This window comes from Hypanus sabinus, chromosome 3 (genome assembly GCF_030144855.1).
Source record: "Hypanus sabinus isolate sHypSab1 chromosome 3, sHypSab1.hap1, whole genome shotgun sequence".
Lineage (NCBI taxonomy): Eukaryota > Metazoa > Chordata > Chondrichthyes > Myliobatiformes > Dasyatidae > Hypanus > Hypanus sabinus.
Window position 1 is genome coordinate 123,675,205 of NC_082708.1, and position 19,566 is coordinate 123,694,770.

Below are 19,566 nucleotides of genomic sequence, written 5' to 3' on the forward strand. Positions count from 1 at the left end.
TGAAACTCAGAAGATTTACAGGGGGGTTCTTAGGACTCAAGATAATGGGTTAGAGAGTATGGGAAGACTAGGACTTTATTGGATGGAGTCCAGGAGACCAAAGGATCTCCTGGACTGCCAATGCCTTGAGATATTAAATATACCTCTTAGATACTGATTAGTGTTATATGAACATATAAAATCATAAAAGGCCTTGATTGTATGAATGTCCAGACTTTGTCCAAGGGTTGCAAAACCAAAACCTAGAGGGCATGAGTTTATGATGGGGGAGGGGGGGCAGAAGGATTTATCAGTAACTTCTTCTATGCACAAAGTTGTATATATATATATGGAACAAGCTGCCAAAGGAAGTGGTTCAAGCATGCACAGTAAGTTCTGAAAGATATCTGTATACTACATCTGCATGAAGTGCTTTGAGCTATAACTCCTTAGAGACAGTGTTAAGGAACTGGAGCTACAGCTCAATGACCTTCAGCCCATGCAGGAGACTGAGGAGGTGATAGACAGGAGCTACAGAGGTAATCAATCCGAATTTGCAGAAAGCAGGTATCTAGGTGATTGTCTGGAGAGGGAAAGGGAATAGGCAGCCAGTGCAGAGCACCCAGTGGCCATTCCCTCAACCATTAGTACACCACTTTAGATACTAGTGGGAGGCAGTTTGGGGAGAAATTATCTGCCCAAGGGAAGCCACGGTAACCGGGTCTCTGGCACTGAGTACAGTCCAGGAGGGAAAGGGGGAGAAGAGGAAAGCATTAGTGATAGAGAATTCCATAGTTAGAGGAAGCAGACTGGAGAATCTGCAGACATGATAGAGACAGCCTGTTGGTGTGTTACAACCCAGGTGTCACGGTCAGGGATGTCTTAGATTGGGTCCACAGCATTCTAAATGGGGAGGGTGAGCAGCCGGAAGCATTGCTACCAATGACAGAGGTAGGAAAATGGAGGGAGTCCTGAGGAGTGAATATAGGGAATTGAGTAGGAAGCTGAAAAGCAGGACCTGAAGGACAGGAGCTCGATTGACTGGCAGGAAGCAAGGAGTACGAATAACTTACTACCCATTACACCACGTGTTCAGGACAACAGTGAATGTCCTCCATCTCTGGCAGTGATCAGGGCTTCCTTCATCATGTCAGGAGCTTTCTCTTGGTTTTCATTGCTGTCAGTCATGTGCAGACTCAGTAAAACCATCACATTCAGATGCAGAGATTCTTCATTGCTGTTTCCAGAACAATTTTGCTTTACCAGTCAGGGTTGTTAGCTCCAAGCTGAACCCCCAAATTTGGAGGACAGGTGGACAACTCAGTCTGGCCTCTACTCTTTGACATTTTTGGTATGGGTGACCCTACCAAGAGCCAAAGCATAGAGCCCAACTCCAGCCAACATAGCTCTCTGGGTCATCAAGGCATGCATGCCTCTACCCTACAATAAGTTTATGGCTCTTTTGGAGGAGTAGGAATAAAGGTGACTTTTTCCTAGTTGGCTGCCAGTGACTAGTGGTGTTCCACAGGGACTGGTGTTGGGATAACTTGTTTCGCATTACTTGAATGACTTTGATGATGGAATTAATGGTTGAATTGTGGACAATACATAAATAGGTGAGGGGTAGGTAGGGTTGAGGGAGCAGGGAGTCTGCAGAAGGACTTGGAGAGATCAAGAGAATGGGCAAAGAAGTGGCAGATAGAATATAGTGCAGGGAAGTGTATGGTCATACACTTTGGGAGAAGGAATAACGGCACAGGGAGAAAATTCAAAAATCAGAGCTACAAAGGGATTCCATGAATGTTAACTTGCAGGTTGAGTCAGTGGCAAAGATGGCAAATGGAATGCTGGCACTTGTTTCAAAAGGGCTGGAATATTAAAGCAAGGATGTCATGCTGAGACTTTATAAGTCATTGGTCAGACCACACTTGGGGTATTGTGAACAGTTTTGGGTCCTATATCAAAGGAAAGATGTGCTGGCATGAGAAAATCTGTAGATGGCTGGAACATCCAAAGCAACATACACAGAATGCTGGAAGAACTCAGCTGGCCAAGCGGCATCTATGGAAAAGACTAAACAGTCAACGCTTTGGGCTGAGACCCTGATGTGCTGGCATTGGAGAAGATCCTGAGGAGTTACACGTGAATGATTCCAGAGATGAAAAGGTTAACATGAGAAGCATTTGATGGCTCTGAGCCCATCACTGGAGTTTAGAAGAATGAGGGGTGGCTCGCACTGAAACCTATGGGATATTGAAAGGCCTAGTTAAAATGGAAGTGAAGATGCTTCCTATAATGGGGGAGTCTAGGATCAGAAGACAGAGTCTCAGAGTAGAGGGTCGTCCATTTAGAACAGAGATGAGGGGGAATTTCTTTAGCCAGAGGGTGGTTAGTCTGTGGAATTCATTGCCCCAAATGGTTGTGGAGGCCAAGTCAATGGGTATATTTAAAGTGGAGGTTGATAGGTTCTTGATTAGTCAGGGCAAACGTTATGGGGATAAGGCAAAGGAATGCGTTTGAGAGGGATAATAAATCAGCCATGATGGAATGGCAGAGCAGGTTTGATGGGCCTAACGGCTTAACTCTACTCCTAAGTTTTATGGTCTTTACGGCGTATTACATGAATAGGAAAGATTTAGAGGAATATGGATCAAATGCACACAAATGGGACATACTTAGATAGGCAAGGGCGAGTTAGGCTGAAGAGCTCACTTCCATGCTTACCGATGATCTACCATCTCAGAATCCCCCAAAACGTGGCCGCCCAGAATCTGCATTGCACCACATTTTTGAGGGTTTATAAAAAAAGATCACAATGAAATACGACATACTGATAATTGAACTGTGAAATGGTCTTTGTTCCCAGCACTGAAATACACTAAAACAAAGACGAGCCCTGACAAGCTCAGTGGCATTTAAAAATACATAGTGCATGTTTAGACAACACTTCTGCCACGTTTCTCACTGAGCTATTCATCACTAGCAGGTACTCATCCACAGGTCCTGGCTCTGCATGGATCCCCATGAGGCTCACATCACCTCTTCTTGTCACACACCCTCCCACTGTGACAATGATCACATGAGAGCAGGTCTTTGCATCTATCCCAACTCTACCAGTTATACACCAACCCCTCCAACTCAGCGTGAACCCTCGTAGCCAATCTTCACAACAAACACAGTAGGCTGTGTCCGATCTCTTCACCTTCTTGGTGAAATTCTTGGCTCATCAGTTTCTTTTCTAATTCCCCACCTTTACCAGTCCTCTCCAGGCATACAACCATCAAATGTGATCCATGCCTTTGGGTACTCAAAAGGCCTTGCCTACTGCAAAGCCTGTCCAGCTGTACACATTATACTAGTCTTCATTTATATTGAAAATCCCTGTGGTGGATCTTTGGAAACAATGCATGTTAGCACGTTCTGAATGAGCATATTAATTACTCTCAATACACACCCATTCCTCAACTCTGGCACCATGATCCTCTTCACTGGCAACCACCTGCCCTGCAACCTCTGGAATTCCTTGCCTAAAGCCCCTTCTGCTTCAGAGCCTGTATTTCAAGCTCTTATAAAAACGCTATTCCCTTTTCCCAGTCCCTTCATCTCCAACCCACCTCTTACCAGGATGAGGCTGTCCTTTCCAGAACATCAGAGATGTCCTCCTTCAAAGAAAGGGGATTCTTTTCCTCTACCATTGATGCTGCCATAACCCACATCTCCTCATCCACACTCACCTCATCTTCCACCACCTTAACAGGGATAGAGTTCTAGTTGTCCTCACCTACCACCCAGGAGCTCCACATCCAACACATCATTCTCTGCAACTTCCACAATCTTCAACGGGATCCTACCACCAGACACATCTTTACCTTCCCCCACAACGCTCCACAGGGATTGTTCCCTCCGTGATTCCCTTGTCCATTTGTCTCTCCCTACTAATCTCCCTCCTGGAACATATCCTTGCATACGACAGAAATGCAACGCCTGTCCATTCACCTCCTTCCTCACCTCCACTCACAGCACCAAACAGTTCCTCCAGGTGAGGCAACTCTTCACCTGAGAGTCTGCTGGGGTTCCCCATTGTATCCAATGCCCTTGATGTGGCCTCCTCCACATTGCTGAGACGCAATGTAAATTGGGGGACCACTTTGTCAATCACCTTTGCTGTATCTGCAAAAAAAAAAAACCAGAACTTCCCAGCGTCCAACTATTTCAATTCCTAACCCCATTCCAAATGCCAGTACATGACGTCCTCTTCTGCCACGATGAAGCCACTCTCAGAGTGGAGGAACACCACCTCATATTCCATCTAGGTGGCCTGCAGCCCACTCACAGGAACATTGATTTCCATTTCCAGTATTTCTTTTTCTCTTCCTCTTCTCCTATCCCCACTATTGCCTCTTACCTCTTCTACTTACCTGTCTATCACTCCCCCCGGTACCCCTCTTCCTTCCCTTTCTCCCATAGTCCATCCTCCTCTCCCACAAGATTCCTTCACTCCAGTCTTTTACCTTTCTCGCTCAGCTGGCTTCACCAATCATCACCTCCTTCCCCTCCCCCACCTTTTTATGCTGCCATCTCCCCTCTTCCTTTCCATTCCTTTTGCAGGGTCTCAGCCCAAAACGGCGACTGTTTATTCATCTCATTAACAGACCCTGCTGTTCCTTCAGAATTCTCTGTGAGTCGCACTGGAATTCCAGTATCTGCAGAATCTCTTGTGTTGTGTATTTCTAATACCATCTTTGGCTGTGTACCAAATTTTTGTCTCGCTACATTTCTAGAAAACACTAGTTGCAAACTGCATGTCTTTGCTTCTGCAAGTTTCAAATGAATGACTTCTGGTCAAGATGGTGCTAGGCCACGGTTTCCATTGATGTCGTGGTTCAGACTTAGTTGAACTTAGCTGTACAGTAGCGATTTTGAAGACAGAGAGGGGAGCTAGGGGTTAGCTTATAGCTTAGGGACAGGGATATAGAGAAGTTAAAGATCAGGCCAGAATCCAGGCCTCCGCTCTGCACTCAAATGCTGGCAATGTGGATGTGCGGCAAAGGATATCTTTGGATGGATGCGAGCCAGCAAGCTCTGCGGAAGAAAACTAGTGAGGACAGGGGCTGGTGCTCACCCCCTGGGTCAGCAGGTCCCAGGAGTAGAGGACTGTGCAGCCAGGAGGCAAGAGCGAACCCCTAGGTTTGCAAGTCCAGAGACCAAGGCATGGAGTTTGGGGTTGCATCATCAAAAAGTTCTAGGTTCAATACTGGAAATTCCAGCCCAAAAGTCAAAGCAAGTCAGCAAGTTGAGGCCAAATAGTCAAAGGCTTGTGTCTGCTAGTTCACTGGGCAAGTCAAAGTCCTGACATGTGTAAGTCATCGAGTCCATTGGCGATGAGAGAGTGGAGGTGAGTGGTGTTACGAAGTATGAACAACTCTGATGGGCAGAAGGGTGCAGAGTGGCCCATGCCCCCCCTTTTTGGAGAATCCCAAATCGCTACTATTTCGATGCTGCTAACAAGGAAGTAAGAGAGACAAAAGGAAATCTGCCAGGGCAGTTGTTATTGATAACAGCTCATGAAAGAGAATGAGAGAGAGACACACAGCTAAAAGGTACACAAGGTGGAACGTCTCCTACTGACAAAAGAGGAGATTTACTGCTATTGTCGTTTGGAGAAGGATTGTTTACTTGGTGCTGTTCTATTCATTGAAACCCCTCAGGGGGCAACTAGAGTGGGCTGGTTTGATGGGTTACATCATCCCAACCTGATTGACACTTGAGACCACGTGAGTGGGGATAAAAGTGAGGTCTGGGGTAACACCCCTCAGACGCACCAGGAAAAACGCTAGTGAGCAGCAGAAACCCACGAGACAGTGTGGGACATCGCAGACCGAACAAAGGGTCGGTAAATTTTAACTCACAGTGTTTATAGCAAGACCGGTGGGGGCTTGTGTGTGTGTCCACCTTTGCCTGGGTGACGAGTCCACCACAGAAGAATGGTCTAGCTAAAGGACGGAGGGGTCACACTTGAATGGCCACAACAACGGACACTTCTATCTTTGTTGGTAAGACACCCAGTTACAGGGTACGTAACAAATTGGGGCCTCGTCTCGAGATTTGATACCAAATTGAGGGACCAGTGAATCGGGCTATAAGTCCAGACTTGGATCTGGTTGCGTGGGTAACCAGACGGGAAACCAGCAAAGATGGACGTAGACGAATTTACACAAAACCCGACTTTGAAGGCACTAGAGGATGCCACAAAGATGGACTTGGTAAATATTGCGAAAGGATTAAATCTCACAGAGGTGAAGTCGTCAATGAAAAAGTGGGAGATGCAGAGGGACATAGCTTAGTATTATATTGATAAGGATGTGCTTCTGGCTGGGGTATTGGAACTTATCCCTGAAAAGGTACCAGCTATTGGGATGGTTCAGTTAGAGCTGGAAAAATTAAGGTTGGAACAGAAGAAAAGGGAGTATGAGCTCCAGTTACAGGAGAAAGAGAAACAGAGGGAGCATGAATTTAGGTTAAAACAGCTGGAAGCAGAGGAAAGGGAGAAGGAGAAGGAGAAACAGAGGCAGCATGAGCTAGAAATGGAGAAATTAAAGCAAGAGGGAAGAATCCCAGGGGCAGACTGAGAGGAGAAGTTTAATGTTAGTAGGGAGTTTAGGTTAGAACCTCCGTTCGAAGAGACAGATGTTGATAGTTATTTCTTGCATTTTGAAAAGGTGGCAGTGAATCAGGAGTGGCCCAGAGCACAGTGGGTGGCATTGTTACAAAGTGTGTTAAAAGGGAAGGCTCAACGGGCATATGCGGCGTTGTCCATGGACGTGTCTGCAGGTTATGAGGAAATAAAGCGGGCCATCCTTCGGACCTATGAGTTAATCCCTGAAGCATATAGACAAAAGTTCAGAGATTGAACGAAAGTGTGGAATCAGACGTATGCAAAGTTTGCCTATGAGAAGGGTATGCTCCTGGATCGTTGGTGTGCAGCAGAAAAGGTGGAGGAAGATTTCCAGCATTTCAGAGAGTTAATTCTGATTGAGGAATTTAAAGGTTGTGTTTTGGATGATATCCGGATGCATTTTAATGAGAAGCCGAATAAGTCTATATCAGAATTTGCCAGGTTCGCAGATGAATATGCCCTAACCCACAAGACAAAGTTTTCCTCGAATAAGAGTTAGCAGAAAGATCGTAGGGACTGTAGAGAAAGCCCACCGGCTAAGGTAGAAAATAAGCCGGGAGCTAGTGGTAAAGGTAAGGAGGAAGAAAGGCAGGCTGGCAGGAGGGTTCCTGGCTTGACCTGTTTTAATTGTGGAAAGGTGGGTCATATTGCATCTAAGTGCTTTGCTCCGAGGAAGAAGACAGGAAAAGGGAAAGCAGCAGTCCCTACAGGGTGTATTGAGTCCATCAGCAAATCGACGAGAAAGCCCCAGGTCGATAAAATATGAGAGGGGCGTGAGAAATTTATTTCAGAAGGGACCGTGTCTGTGAAAGAGGGAGGAACACCAGTTCCAGTGAGGATCTGGAGAGATACGGGAGCTGAGCAGTAATTGATTCGCAGTAAGGTACTAGATTTTGGTCCTGAGACTGGAGAGGTAGTTTTGAGAGGCATAGGAAAAGGGACAGAAGCTGTACCTTTGCATGGGATCATTATAAATTGTGACCTGGTATCTGGACCAGTCGAAGTAGGGGTACAGTCAGAATTACCGAGAGACGGCGTGGACATCCTTGGTAATGATTTAGCGGGGGTGAGGTGTGTTCAGCTGTGAAGCTGACGAGCAAGCCTGTAAGTGTTGAGGACCCGCCCCCAGATTCCAAGATCTATCCCGCATGCGTGATCACTCACAGCATGTCAAGAAAGGCAGCTGAGAAAGAGACCAGTTTAAATCAGTCCAGTGTCGATTTGGCTGAGACGTTTTTACTGACCCTGTACCAAGAGGGGTTAGGGGATGGTAAAACGGAGGATAGGGAGGTGAAAGAGAGTAAAGGAGAGGAGGTAGACCTACCCTTAGCCAAGAGGGAATTTATAGAGGCACAGAGTAAAGATGAGAAACAGATAAGGCAGTTAGAAGGTCCAGGGTTGGACATGGATGATCTGTCTGGCTTGACGGAACTGTTTAAAGAAGTTGAAAAATTTAAATGTGTTCCTGATAATGATATAAGGGCAGTCCTAGATGAAAAGGATGCCGTTACCTTGAAGGAGTCTGCTGGGTTAGCAGATGAAGTTGTTTTAACCCGCCGGGTTGAGTTTACTCCGGTTGGGAGTTGCCCAAAGAGTAACTGAGAGGATCAGAGGAACTTAGAATTTGAAAAAGAGACTGGTATAGAAAGCCTAGAAGAGGTAGATGTCCTGTTTGAGTATGTTCAAGATGTGGATGCACATGGTACTGAACCTAGCATTGAAACTCAGGAAAAGTCTGAGGTATCTGATTTAGTTGAAAAGGAATGCAGTCCTTTTGAGTCAGATGGACTTGGTTCAGTGAAGAAAGGGTTAACCTTGGTACCAGTGGAGAGTGAGAACTCTCAGTTTTTTGTGTTAGAAGGGGTGTTAAAAGTTAGTGAGGAGATGGAAGCTGGGGATGTGAATATTATTATTTAAGGAGAAGGGAAAAGTGTAGTTCCTAAATTGAATAAAGTAAATTTAAAGTCTGGATTGGTTTCAGAAGCAGTAACTAGGCTGAAGGAACAATGGCTTGTTAACAAGGTGCCTGTGAATCAATTACAGTTTGTTTTGGAATTTAAAGGTAAACAACTTGCAGATGTTAAACTGAAAACTAATAGAATGAAGGGTCCTAAAGGTAAAACTAATGACTTGCTTGAAAATAAAGAATTGTGTGAAAGTTCAGAAGATGGTCTAAGTTTGGAAAACATTGTTGATAAAATAACTCCTATGAAAGGAGTATGCGAAAGCCTATTCCACACTGGTGAGCAAGCTAACCACGTGAGAGTTAAGTGGAAAAGACGCAAAGGTTGACAAAATGCCACTTTAAAATACAGGATCTGGTTTTGAGGGATTTCAACAAAGCATGTAAATAATAAAGACAACACCATGGAAGATTGACTGTTGAGTTTAAAAGTAAAATAAAGATTAGTATTTGCATAAACTTTGTAATGTACTACAGAATAATCACACATGTATTGGTTGACATTTTGTAATATACACCAGCTAAGATCACAACTCTTTAGTTTTGTTTTGCTGAAGGAATAAAAATAGGTGGTTATTAAATTGGAGTCTGATGCTACAGGAATTTATTAAGATACAACATATTAAAAGGAAGTGATAATGTACTCGCTGATTGCTTATCTAGATGCTAAGTTGAATGTATATCTGTATTGCTCTGTAGTTAAAAAAACTCTTCTGTATTTTGTTAGATTCTATAATTCTGTAAGTCTCTGTATTAGTTAATTTTCCCCTTTGGTGAAAATTCCTAGAAGGATGGGGGTGTTACGAAGTATGAACAACTCTGATGGGCAGAAGGGTGCAGAGTGGCCCATGCCCCCCCTTTTTGGAGAATCCCAAATCGCTACTATTTCGATGCTGCTAACAAGGAAGTAAGAGAGACAAAAGGAAATCTGCCAGGGCAGTTGTTATTGATAACAGCTCATGAAAGAGAATGAGAGAGAGACACACAGCTAAAAGGTACACAAGGTGGAACGTCTCCTACTGACAAAAGAGGAGATTTACTGCTGTTGACTTTTGGAGAAGGATTGTTTACTTGGTGCTGTTCTATTCATTGAAACCCCTCAGGGGGCAACCAGAGTGGGCTGGTTTGATGGGATACATCATCCCAACCTGATTGACACTTGAGACCACGTGAGTGGGGATAAAAGTGAGGTCTGGGGTAACACCCCTCAGACGCACCAGGAGAAACGCTAGTGAGCAGCAGAAACCCACGAGACAGTGTGGGACATCGCAGACCGAACAAAGGGTCGGTAAATTTTAACTCACAGTGTTTATAGCAAGACCGGTGGGGGCTTGTGTGTGTGTCCACCTTTGCCTGGGTGACGAGTCCACCACAAAAGAATGGTCTAGCTAAAGGACGGAGGGGTCACACTTGAATGGCCACAACAACGGACACTTCTATCTTTGCTGGTAAGACACCCAGTTACGGGGTACGCAACAGCGGTATAGGGGTTGGAGGACCGTGTGCACTGCCCTGCTGAACCTCGTGGGCTTGCTGTGTCCCCACCAGAAAGTGTGGCTGCACTTGTGTGCCAGCCCCAGTACATCCTTGGGTTGTGTTGGCTGTTAATATAAACAATGTATTTCACAATACGTTTTAATGTACACATGATAAATAAACAAATCGAACCAAATAAGTGCCTTTTTTATGCTGGGGAACTTGATTCTAACTTCTAGTGGGTTACTAGTGAAACACTGTCTCTAGTGGTTAACAGTTTTGTGGTTCAGCTGAGACTGTTTGTACCCTGCCACGTGGACAGCTGTGCATGCTGAATCACAACAGCAACGGTAACACCCTCCCTTAAAACATCAAAGATATTATCAAGACAGTTACTCGACGACTGACAGACTAGCAGAAAATCCATGCACTTCTCTACACATCCAGAAACTTCATCAAGGAGCAGTAAAAGGAATATTGTTCCCTTAATTCTAAAAATAAAAACCATGTGTAGTCAATATACACTTTTAGAATCACATAATATACGGTTGCTGGACTAAATCCAATTAAACCAGTTTCACTTTATAAACGGACTAGTGAGCCTGAGCTTTAGGGAATGGGAACTTGAACAAAGGAAAATGAAGAACAGGATGTGCATTTGCTGCTAGTCTGGGCCAGGCAACAATACACAAATTGAAGAGACAAAATGTGAACAAAGCAAATGCCAGAAGGCCAAGTGAAGCCTGGCAACGTTACTGCAAATGAACAGTGAATTTCTGTCTCTACTGGCAAACAAACAGAGCCAAAGAGCAACGACTCTCACTGATAAAGTTCTGAGGAAGAAGCTTCCTGAAACAAAAGTAATTAAACTAAGAGACTCTTCATAAGGTTATTGTAGAAAAATCAGACATAATGTTAAGGGAACAGGGTTAAGTACAATGCAAAATGGCCACCTTACAATCAGAACCAAATTAGGAATGTAATATTTACAAGAACATGGCTTGTGCAAAGCACCCAGAGCAATGACCCCAGAGCCATCAAGTGGTTCTGATCAAACATAGGCACACCAACTTGGCGAGTCTTCATTTCAGAGCTAACATTCTCACAGAGGCTACAAGGCGATCTGGAGCTGGATCAGGACTAGGCCGCTGAGACTGAACACAACTAGCAATTGGGAGGACAGAAAAGCTACTTTCACCTGGACAAATGACCATCTTTGAAAAGCAATAATGTAAGAATGAAGTCAGCAGCCGAATTCGTAAGTTACTGAATGGCATCCTTTTGAAAATATGTCCTGTTAGAATTTTAAAATTATTAAAAACTAAGTCAACAAGTTTACCATGATACATCTCTCTCTCGATTGAATATACGCTTAGAATGTAACAAGTTTGTCATGCAAAGAAAAACAGAACAAACCTTCCAGTTACCTTAATTGCATTGTGCAGTTGAGAGACATCATACTGAAGAGGAGTCTTCATGAGCCCAACAATTATTTTTTCAAACTTCCCACCCAATTCAGATTTTAGATCTGCAATGAGATCCTGCGGTACACAAGGTTGTTATAACACAGTGTATTCTTTTTTTTTAAATGCCCCTTTCAAAATTCAAAGGTAAATACAGTTAAATAGTCTGTTTCAATCCAACTATCCAACAGTAACAAAATAAAAATCAGTTTCAGAATGTTTCAAAATTATTAACATAAAAACTTAGAACAATTAAGTTATAATATTAAATTAGTATTAATATGACAAATCATTAAACCCAACTGCATTCAAACTAATCACTAACACAATGCATTTATAAAGAAAGGAACAAAATAGAAATAAATTATGCTGCAAATTCTTATCTAAGAACATTGCAGCTTCTTTTTCCCAGCTTATAACTTATTAGCATATTTACATTATGAAACTTCCTCTCCACAACCTGTCATTCACCAACATTGGTTAAATGAGAGTTTGCAAGGATTGGACACAAGTTTCAGACATTTTCTCTGTCAGAATTTAACCCTTATTGCACCCAACTCTTCTTGGGCAACACAACTTCCATCATTAACTCAGTGCTCAAGGACAATGAAGGAGGATGATTACCTCCTGTAACTGGTCTCTCTCACACAATAGCAGGATGTTTTAAGAAAAACTAGATGGATATTAGTGTTTCTTTTTGTCCAACAAATCATATTTTCTAATTAAATCCACTGAACTTGTTCTGTGAACAATGAAACATGCACATAAGTATTTTCCTACCCTGCCAAAAAGAGTTTTGTACTGAAGGGAGATTTTTAGACGCTGATTGCTGCTCCTGGTAGTTAAGATGCTAATAATGGCACTTTCATCAGTACCTAAAAGACAGAAGAAAACCAGAAGCCTTGCATTAGAGTCATGTGCATTAGACAAAATACAAGACTGAAAACCTCAAATATCTCTATTATCTTGGAACATGGAGGAAGTTAATGGTTTATCCAGCCTATCCCCTTAATTGCTGAAACCCTGTTATCATTTCACTAAATATCCTCCTTATTTCTCCAAGGAAAATGTTTTTAAGCTCAATGCACAAACATGAATGCATTACAACCTGGTGCATTTAGAGCATTTATGAAAATGTTTGTGTAGCGTACAGTAAAAATTAAAAACAAACATTGTCCAGTTTCTCCACATATATAATTCTTGATCCACTCACTAAAACACAGATTGATAAAAAGTCCTTCATTAGGATACCACATCCTTATATGGAGCATTGTCAGAGCATTACATCTTTTCCCAGTGAGCAGGATTTAGTTTGTGAGAGATTATAGCCTTAGTATGGAAGAAGACAAGCCTAAACCTTGTAAATTTGATAAACGTTCAAGGCCGATGCTTCAGTCCAGCATAAAGGGAGTGGTGCATTGACAAAGTGCCATCAATTAAAGACAAGAAACAAAAAAAATAAGTACAGGGTACATATTGAGCAGATCCAGCAAATGCTCAGAGGATCAGGCAATTTATATTGATAAATAAAGAGAACTGAAATTTCTGGTTAGAGACCTTATGAAATGGAAATGTTAAATGCTATAAATAGTTATCTATGAGGCAAAGAAAACAAAAAGGAAAGTGAATGGAAAGGGAGAGTTATTTGCCAATACTGATCATTTTGCCTTTTGAGGAAAAGTTGGATAGGGAAGATTCAGACACAAGAGAAGGGCTTGACCAAAAGACAAATACGAGTCCTTCAGGCTGATGTAGAAGAGATATTTATGAAAAAATACAAGGATGAACTAGAGATCATGATTTGGAAATAAGAGCTCACCAATTTAAACAAGAAAGAATATTCTTTTCTTCTTGTAAAATTTTAGAGCTCTCATTTAAAAGGAAGAGAAAGCAAAGAGTCTGAATTATTTTTGAGCAGAGGAAAATGGATTCCTGTTAAAAAGGGGTAAGCGATTACTGGGAGTAAGCAGGAATGCAGATAACAAACAGATTAACCAAGATAGTGTTGGATAGTGGTTTATATGTTGTGAAGGCTGTAACCTGCACAGGCAGTGGCAAGATGCTGTTCCTTGAGCTTAATTCAAACAGAACTCAAGGCAGCAGCCAGAACGGTAGTGGAACAAAGAATTAAAAGTGACAAGGAACTGGAAACAGAGAGCCAGCTTGGTAGACTGGAGGAGCTTCACAAAACAATCATCAATCTCTGCCAAACAGAGAAGGACATCAATCATCAGCACAGAATATGATATACTCAACTGGAAGTACAAGTACTGTAGTTTACTTGGACAGTATCGGGGTCCCCATACAGAAAAGGAGGTAGAGTTCAGGCAATGCTTTACCTACAGGTGCATGGGAAAGTACCACGACAAGGCAAGTGGATGGTGGTGACGATGAAAGAGTAAACCAGAGGGCCCAGGAGAGAACAGTCCTCTCAGAATGCTCACACTGGAGGGAAGGAGAGAATAGGTGTACTGGTCGTATCCCATTGCCATGGCAGAAATAACTAAATTGGAAAGCTGGGATGTATGAAACTGAAGGACAATGGGTATTTTATCCTTGTTCTGGGTAAGAAGGGGGGGTGGGTGAGAACAGATATCCAGGCACAAACCCGGAACGGCATATTGGAAACGCGCTGTGGAACCTGGTATGGCAGAACAGACGCAATGGAGACAAAAGTAGAAGTTAATATTCCTCCACCTGAACAGAACAAATTATTTTCCTCGTTAAAATTCAGGGCACTTCAATATTATTTCCCATGCACGCTTGAAGGTCAATCAGCTTCAAAGTATTATTTGCCCTGTAAATTTTGCGACATTTCCAGGATGCAATGTTATCACAAGCAACCCACGTCTTATCCCAACAGGGATACAAGAAGGTGAGAAGAGTGTGCATATCAACCTAGGCTGCAATATTTTGACAAGTGTTTTGAATGCCAAGATATAATAGGTAATGTGCAGCATCAGTCTGAAGATCAACCAAGCAGGCATTAATTTTGGTCTCTACCAAGAAGGCAACTCTCTGGAGACAAACAGATAATTCAGCACTTACAAATGTCTTCTTATGCGCATCGTGCCCCAGCAACCACAACTATAACGGCTAAAGGAGTAGTAAGCTGCACTTACTGCAGCAGATGGCTCACCCCTGTATTTCAACCATCCGCAAGGCACAGATCAGGAACAGGTTCAAGTTTATTTATCACACGTATATCGAAAGAGTGAAATGTGCTGTTGGTGTTTACAAACAACACACCCGAGAGTGTGCTGGGGGCAGCCCACAAGTCGCTACACACTCTGGTATCAACACAGCACCTCCACAATGCTCGTCAGAACCACACAGGACACAACCAACAGGAAGGTGGCTCCTCCCTCTTGCCCACACGTTCTAATATACAACTCTCTCCCTGTTTCTGCATGAGTGCAGCTTCAACAGTACTAAATACATTTAGCACCTGACTGGCACCCACCCACAGCCCCAAGCACTCAGTCACATCATCACCACCTGCAAAATGCAATAAACTTATTTACAAGTTTCCCTTGAGAACATGTCCCATTACTGGAACTCTACCATCAAGCATAACAAGACTGCATGGGCTTGAGAATACTATCACCCATAGATTCCAGTTTAAATCATACGCCACCTTGATTCTGTACAATGACCATTCTGTCATCACTAAGACTAAATCCTATAGCTCTCTGGACATGCTGCGATAGTTCAAGGTGGTTACTCAACTACCACCTTTTCATGGGTAACTAGCAATGGGCAATAATATCTTCTCTCTAGAGGTACCCACATCGCGATTCAATTTTAAATATTCTCAGCACGTGAATAACAACAAGGCTACAGAAAATGATTGTCCAGGAGTTACGCATTTCAAGTAGTTACCCAGTCCTTTCATTGCTTTTCGAAGCACCTCTGCATCGTGGTCTGCATCAAAGTTTGGATAGTCTTTAATAACTCCTCGCGAAGCCTGAAAAGAGTCACGGAAAAAATATCAGTTATCAGTAATTACCTCTTGAAAAATACAACTGTGAATATAAAATTTGCCAGACTTCTTCTTCAAATCTGAAGATGCAGCTCATTACATGTTGTAGGTTGACCTCCACCACAGCGACAGAACAATGGCACAGGAATGAGTAGCACTGCAGAACAAGGCCTTTAACTGAATCAGTTTGCCATAGTAGTCATCAATACCAAGTGCTAAGTAACTTTAAAACATCTTTCTTGCTCTGATGAATTTCTGCTTCAGAAACTCAAACTCACCATCATCTTACCCACTTTGTCCACAACCTGCTTCCTCATCAGTCGCACAACAGAAGTGGTGCATCTTTCTATATTACCGATTTGTTTAATATATACAACTTTTGATGCACATACAAATATCAGATTGAAATCAAAATCCAGTTTGAACTATTCAACTGTTTTTTTTAAAAAGGGGGAGAATAAAACAATTCCTAATTAAGGCAAGAAAATATGCATATCAAGAAATGTGAAATAAAAAAAACTAAATGGACCAGCTAGTGGGAAGAGAAATAGTTAACATTTCAGATCTAAGAACGGGAAAAGAGAAAACATTAGCTTTATATTACAGAGAAGCAGGGCTGTGGGAATGGAGACATGGGACAATTTATGCTAGGGTGAGGCCAGAGTTGCCCCTGGAGGTAAGTGGTGGACAGGGGATTAACAACAGCAGATATACAAAATAAAGGGGTGCAGAATGTTTAAAAACTGCGGGCTGGTGTACATTCCTTGGGGACCAGGGTGTGCCAAGACAGAGGGGAAATCAAGCCAATATCACAGGCGGATGAGTGAAAGTGGATAAGACCAGTTCTGATAGTGGGCAAAGTAAATGACAAATGGTAATATTTTCCGTATCCAGCACTGAAGGGTGCAACATACCCAGATGGAATTTGAGGTACTGTCCTCAGGTTTACATTTGCTTTACTTTACAAGTGAGGAACACCATATACAGATAATTCAGCGGGAGCGGGGTTTAGAATTAACGAGCAAAGATAAGTGTGTTTTAAAACGCTGGTGGGTTATTGGTGGTAGAAAGGCTGGGGGACCAAGAAATCTATTTTATAAAACCAGAATGCTTTTAGCCTCGCCCTTTCAGAAGTTAGTTTTTATGCCTTCGAGTATTTGGAATTGGTCCAACGTTTTTATTTAAAAAATTCAGTTTAATAAAGTACTACTGGAAAATTAAAAGTCTGACTTTGCCTCACATGACAGAGTTGGCAATCTGATTTTACTGAAAGTAAACTGAGAGCAGCGGTTTTGCTAAGTTACCGACATTATAAGTACAGTTCAAAAGTTACTAAATGTAATGATATCGCAAATTACACCGTACAAAAACGTAACTCTCGATACTTTTTGGAATTTAAAGAGTGGCTTACCTTCCCTAGCGATGCCATTTTTTTCCAGTCTGGTTAAAACAAAACAAGCACAATTTTGTGAAGGAATTATAAAAGTTTGTAAAATCTCATTTAAATTTCTTGTGCGCCACCATTTAAATCGGGCGATTAAAATCTGCAATCAAATTTTAATCTAGACCTTTTTCAGTTTACTTCTTAAAATTACACAGAAATATTTTCCACTACCCCGCCCCGAAAAGTATCCAACATACAGTACTTACTTTGGAAACCTGCGACGTTGCCTCCTGTAGTAAAAATTCCTCTCGATTCTATACAAACTCCGTTCAGTAGAGAAAACCACTAGGCGGATCTTAAACTTTCCAGTGTCTAAGGCGACCGCACCCCATGTTGAATGCCGGGAATTGCAGTTCAGCCTGTCTGAGTTGTAACGCATACAGCGGTGATTCCGCTCTCAGGAACCAGTCGGTGAGGTCCGTCGTAAACTGGGGGAACCGTTTCATCGAGCATCTCCGCACCATCCACCGCAAGCGGGACTTCCCGCTGGCCAAGCATTTTAATTCTGATTCTGATTCCCGTTGTCACGTCCTCTCGTGGCAAGATTAGGCTACCCTCAGGGTGGAGGAGCAACACTTTATATTCCGTCTGGGTACCCTCCGACCTGATAGCATGAATATCGATTTCTTCTTCCGGTAAACAAATCCACCTACTTGCCTCTTACTTCACCCTGGCCCCTCATCCTTCCCTTTTTCATATAGTCAAATCTCCTCTCATCAGATTCCTTCTTCTCCAGCCTACCCAACCTTTCCTACCCACCTGGCTTCACCTATCACCTTCCAGCTGTCCTCCGCCTCCTCCCCCACCTTTTCAGTCTGGCATCTTCCCCTTCCCGGTCCTGATGAAGTTTCTTGGCCTGAAACATCCACTATTGATTCATTTCCATAGATGCTGCCTGACCTGCTGAGTTCCTCCAGCATTTTGTGTGTGTTGCAGTTGATTAGAGTGGATATTGTAGTGTATTCAGTATTTCAGTAATATTGTGAAAATATACTTTGATTAAGCATTCTTTGTTTATATAATTCATATGTGTTATATGTAAAGAGGATGTGAATGGCATACATCATTGTGCCACTACATCATATGTGTGAACCCGAACTTAAAATGAGGGGATGAAAACAAAGTTGACAAGTGTACCAGCTCTTGTGTTCACCAGAATGATAAATTAAGATGGAATTGGACACAGATTCGGCTGTTTCAATCATTCCATGAAATGAGTTTGTACAGCATTTCAAAGGTACTGAACTGAAGCCTGCAAATACCCCTCTAAGAATTTACACCGAGGAAAGGATAACTCCTGTAGGAATGACGTTTGTAATGGTGAAATACAACAAACAAGAAGCCTCATCATTTGCTTGTATGTGGTAAAAACAGGAGCACCTGCTTGGTGGGGCTGTGATTGGCTGAGACAATTACAACTTGATTGAAGACCCATCCACGAGTTGCATGCCACATTCCCTGAAAGAGAGGCAGCTGAAAGCGAGTTAAGAAAGGTACTGGACAATGCCACAGCAGTGATCAATGATGGCATTGGAAAACTCAAACATATCAAGAGCAAAAGAGTGTTAAATCAAAATCCCACACCCAAGGTTTACAAAGCCCATCCAGTTCCTTAAACTATCTGTGATAAAGTAGGGAGTGGTCACCTGGAGGCTGAAGGAATTGTTTCCAAGATTGAGTGAAGCCCATGGGCAATGCCACTGGTCCCAGTAGCAAGAAAGATGAGTCTGTCAGGGTCTTCGGTGATTTTAAGTTCACTATCAATACAGTACTGAAAGTAGACAATACCATCTGCCCAGGGTAGAGGATACCTTTGCAAACCTTTCTGGAGGGAAACACTTTCACAAAGTAGACTTAGCTGAGGCCTATCTGCAGATAGAGTTGAAAGAAGAGTCTAAAGTGTTTCTAATTGTAAACACTCAGGAATGGTGTTATTGCTATAATAGGCTTGTTTTTGGAGTAGCTTCTGCACCTGCTCTCTAGCAGAAGCCCTGGACCAAGTGCTGCGAGGCCTCTCAAGCTCTCAGTATAACCTGGATGACATGTCAGAACGACATGGAACGCCTCCAAAATCTCAAGACAGAGTTAAAAAGGTTAGACGATCACAGGCTCAGGGCACGATGTGACAAGTGTGAATTCTTTAAACTGAGCATTGTTTACTGCGGTCACAACATTGACGCACAAGCGTTACACAAGTGTGCTGAGAAAATCCGAGCAGTGGTGAAAGAACATGTGACAGTTGTGGTCCTTTTTAGGATTTGTCAGTTACTATAGCAGGTTCCTGCCTAACCAGGCTTACAGTGCTCCACCCCGTGAGCCCAATATAATAGATCAGAAAGAAGTAGCAATAGACAAAGCACTGTGAGGTAGCTTTCCAAAAGATGGTGACATACAACACTACTCATACTTTGAGATCCTATTGAAACTTGCCTGTGACACCTTGTCCTATGGTGTAGTAGGTGCCGTCATGTTACATGCTATGACTGATGGAAGTGAACGCCCCATAGCCTTTGCATCACGTTCCCTTACACACAGATTGACAGAGAGGCCTTGACTCTAGTTTGGGGTGTAAAACATTTCAAC

At 42.8% G+C, this 19,566-nt stretch overlaps 1 protein-coding gene across 1 annotated transcript in view; it reads right to left on the reverse strand.

Moving 5' to 3' along the window:
• The window catches only part of LOC132391629 (annexin A5-like), a 51,371-nt gene extending 33,875 nt beyond the window's left edge, over positions 1 to 17,496 (reverse strand). Inside the window, exons 1-5 of the mRNA XM_059965068.1 lie at positions 17,190 to 17,496; positions 16,951 to 16,979; positions 15,440 to 15,524; positions 12,338 to 12,432; positions 11,522 to 11,635 (exon numbers count right to left, since the gene is read on the reverse strand). Coding sequence (XP_059821051.1) covers positions 11,522 to 11,635; positions 12,338 to 12,432; positions 15,440 to 15,524; positions 16,951 to 16,968 — 312 coding nt within the window. The 5' untranslated portion in view covers positions 16,969 to 16,979; positions 17,190 to 17,496. The remainder of the gene's footprint in view (positions 1 to 11,521; positions 11,636 to 12,337; positions 12,433 to 15,439; positions 15,525 to 16,950; positions 16,980 to 17,189) is intronic.
• Positions 17,497 to 19,566: the final 2,070 nt, after the last annotated feature.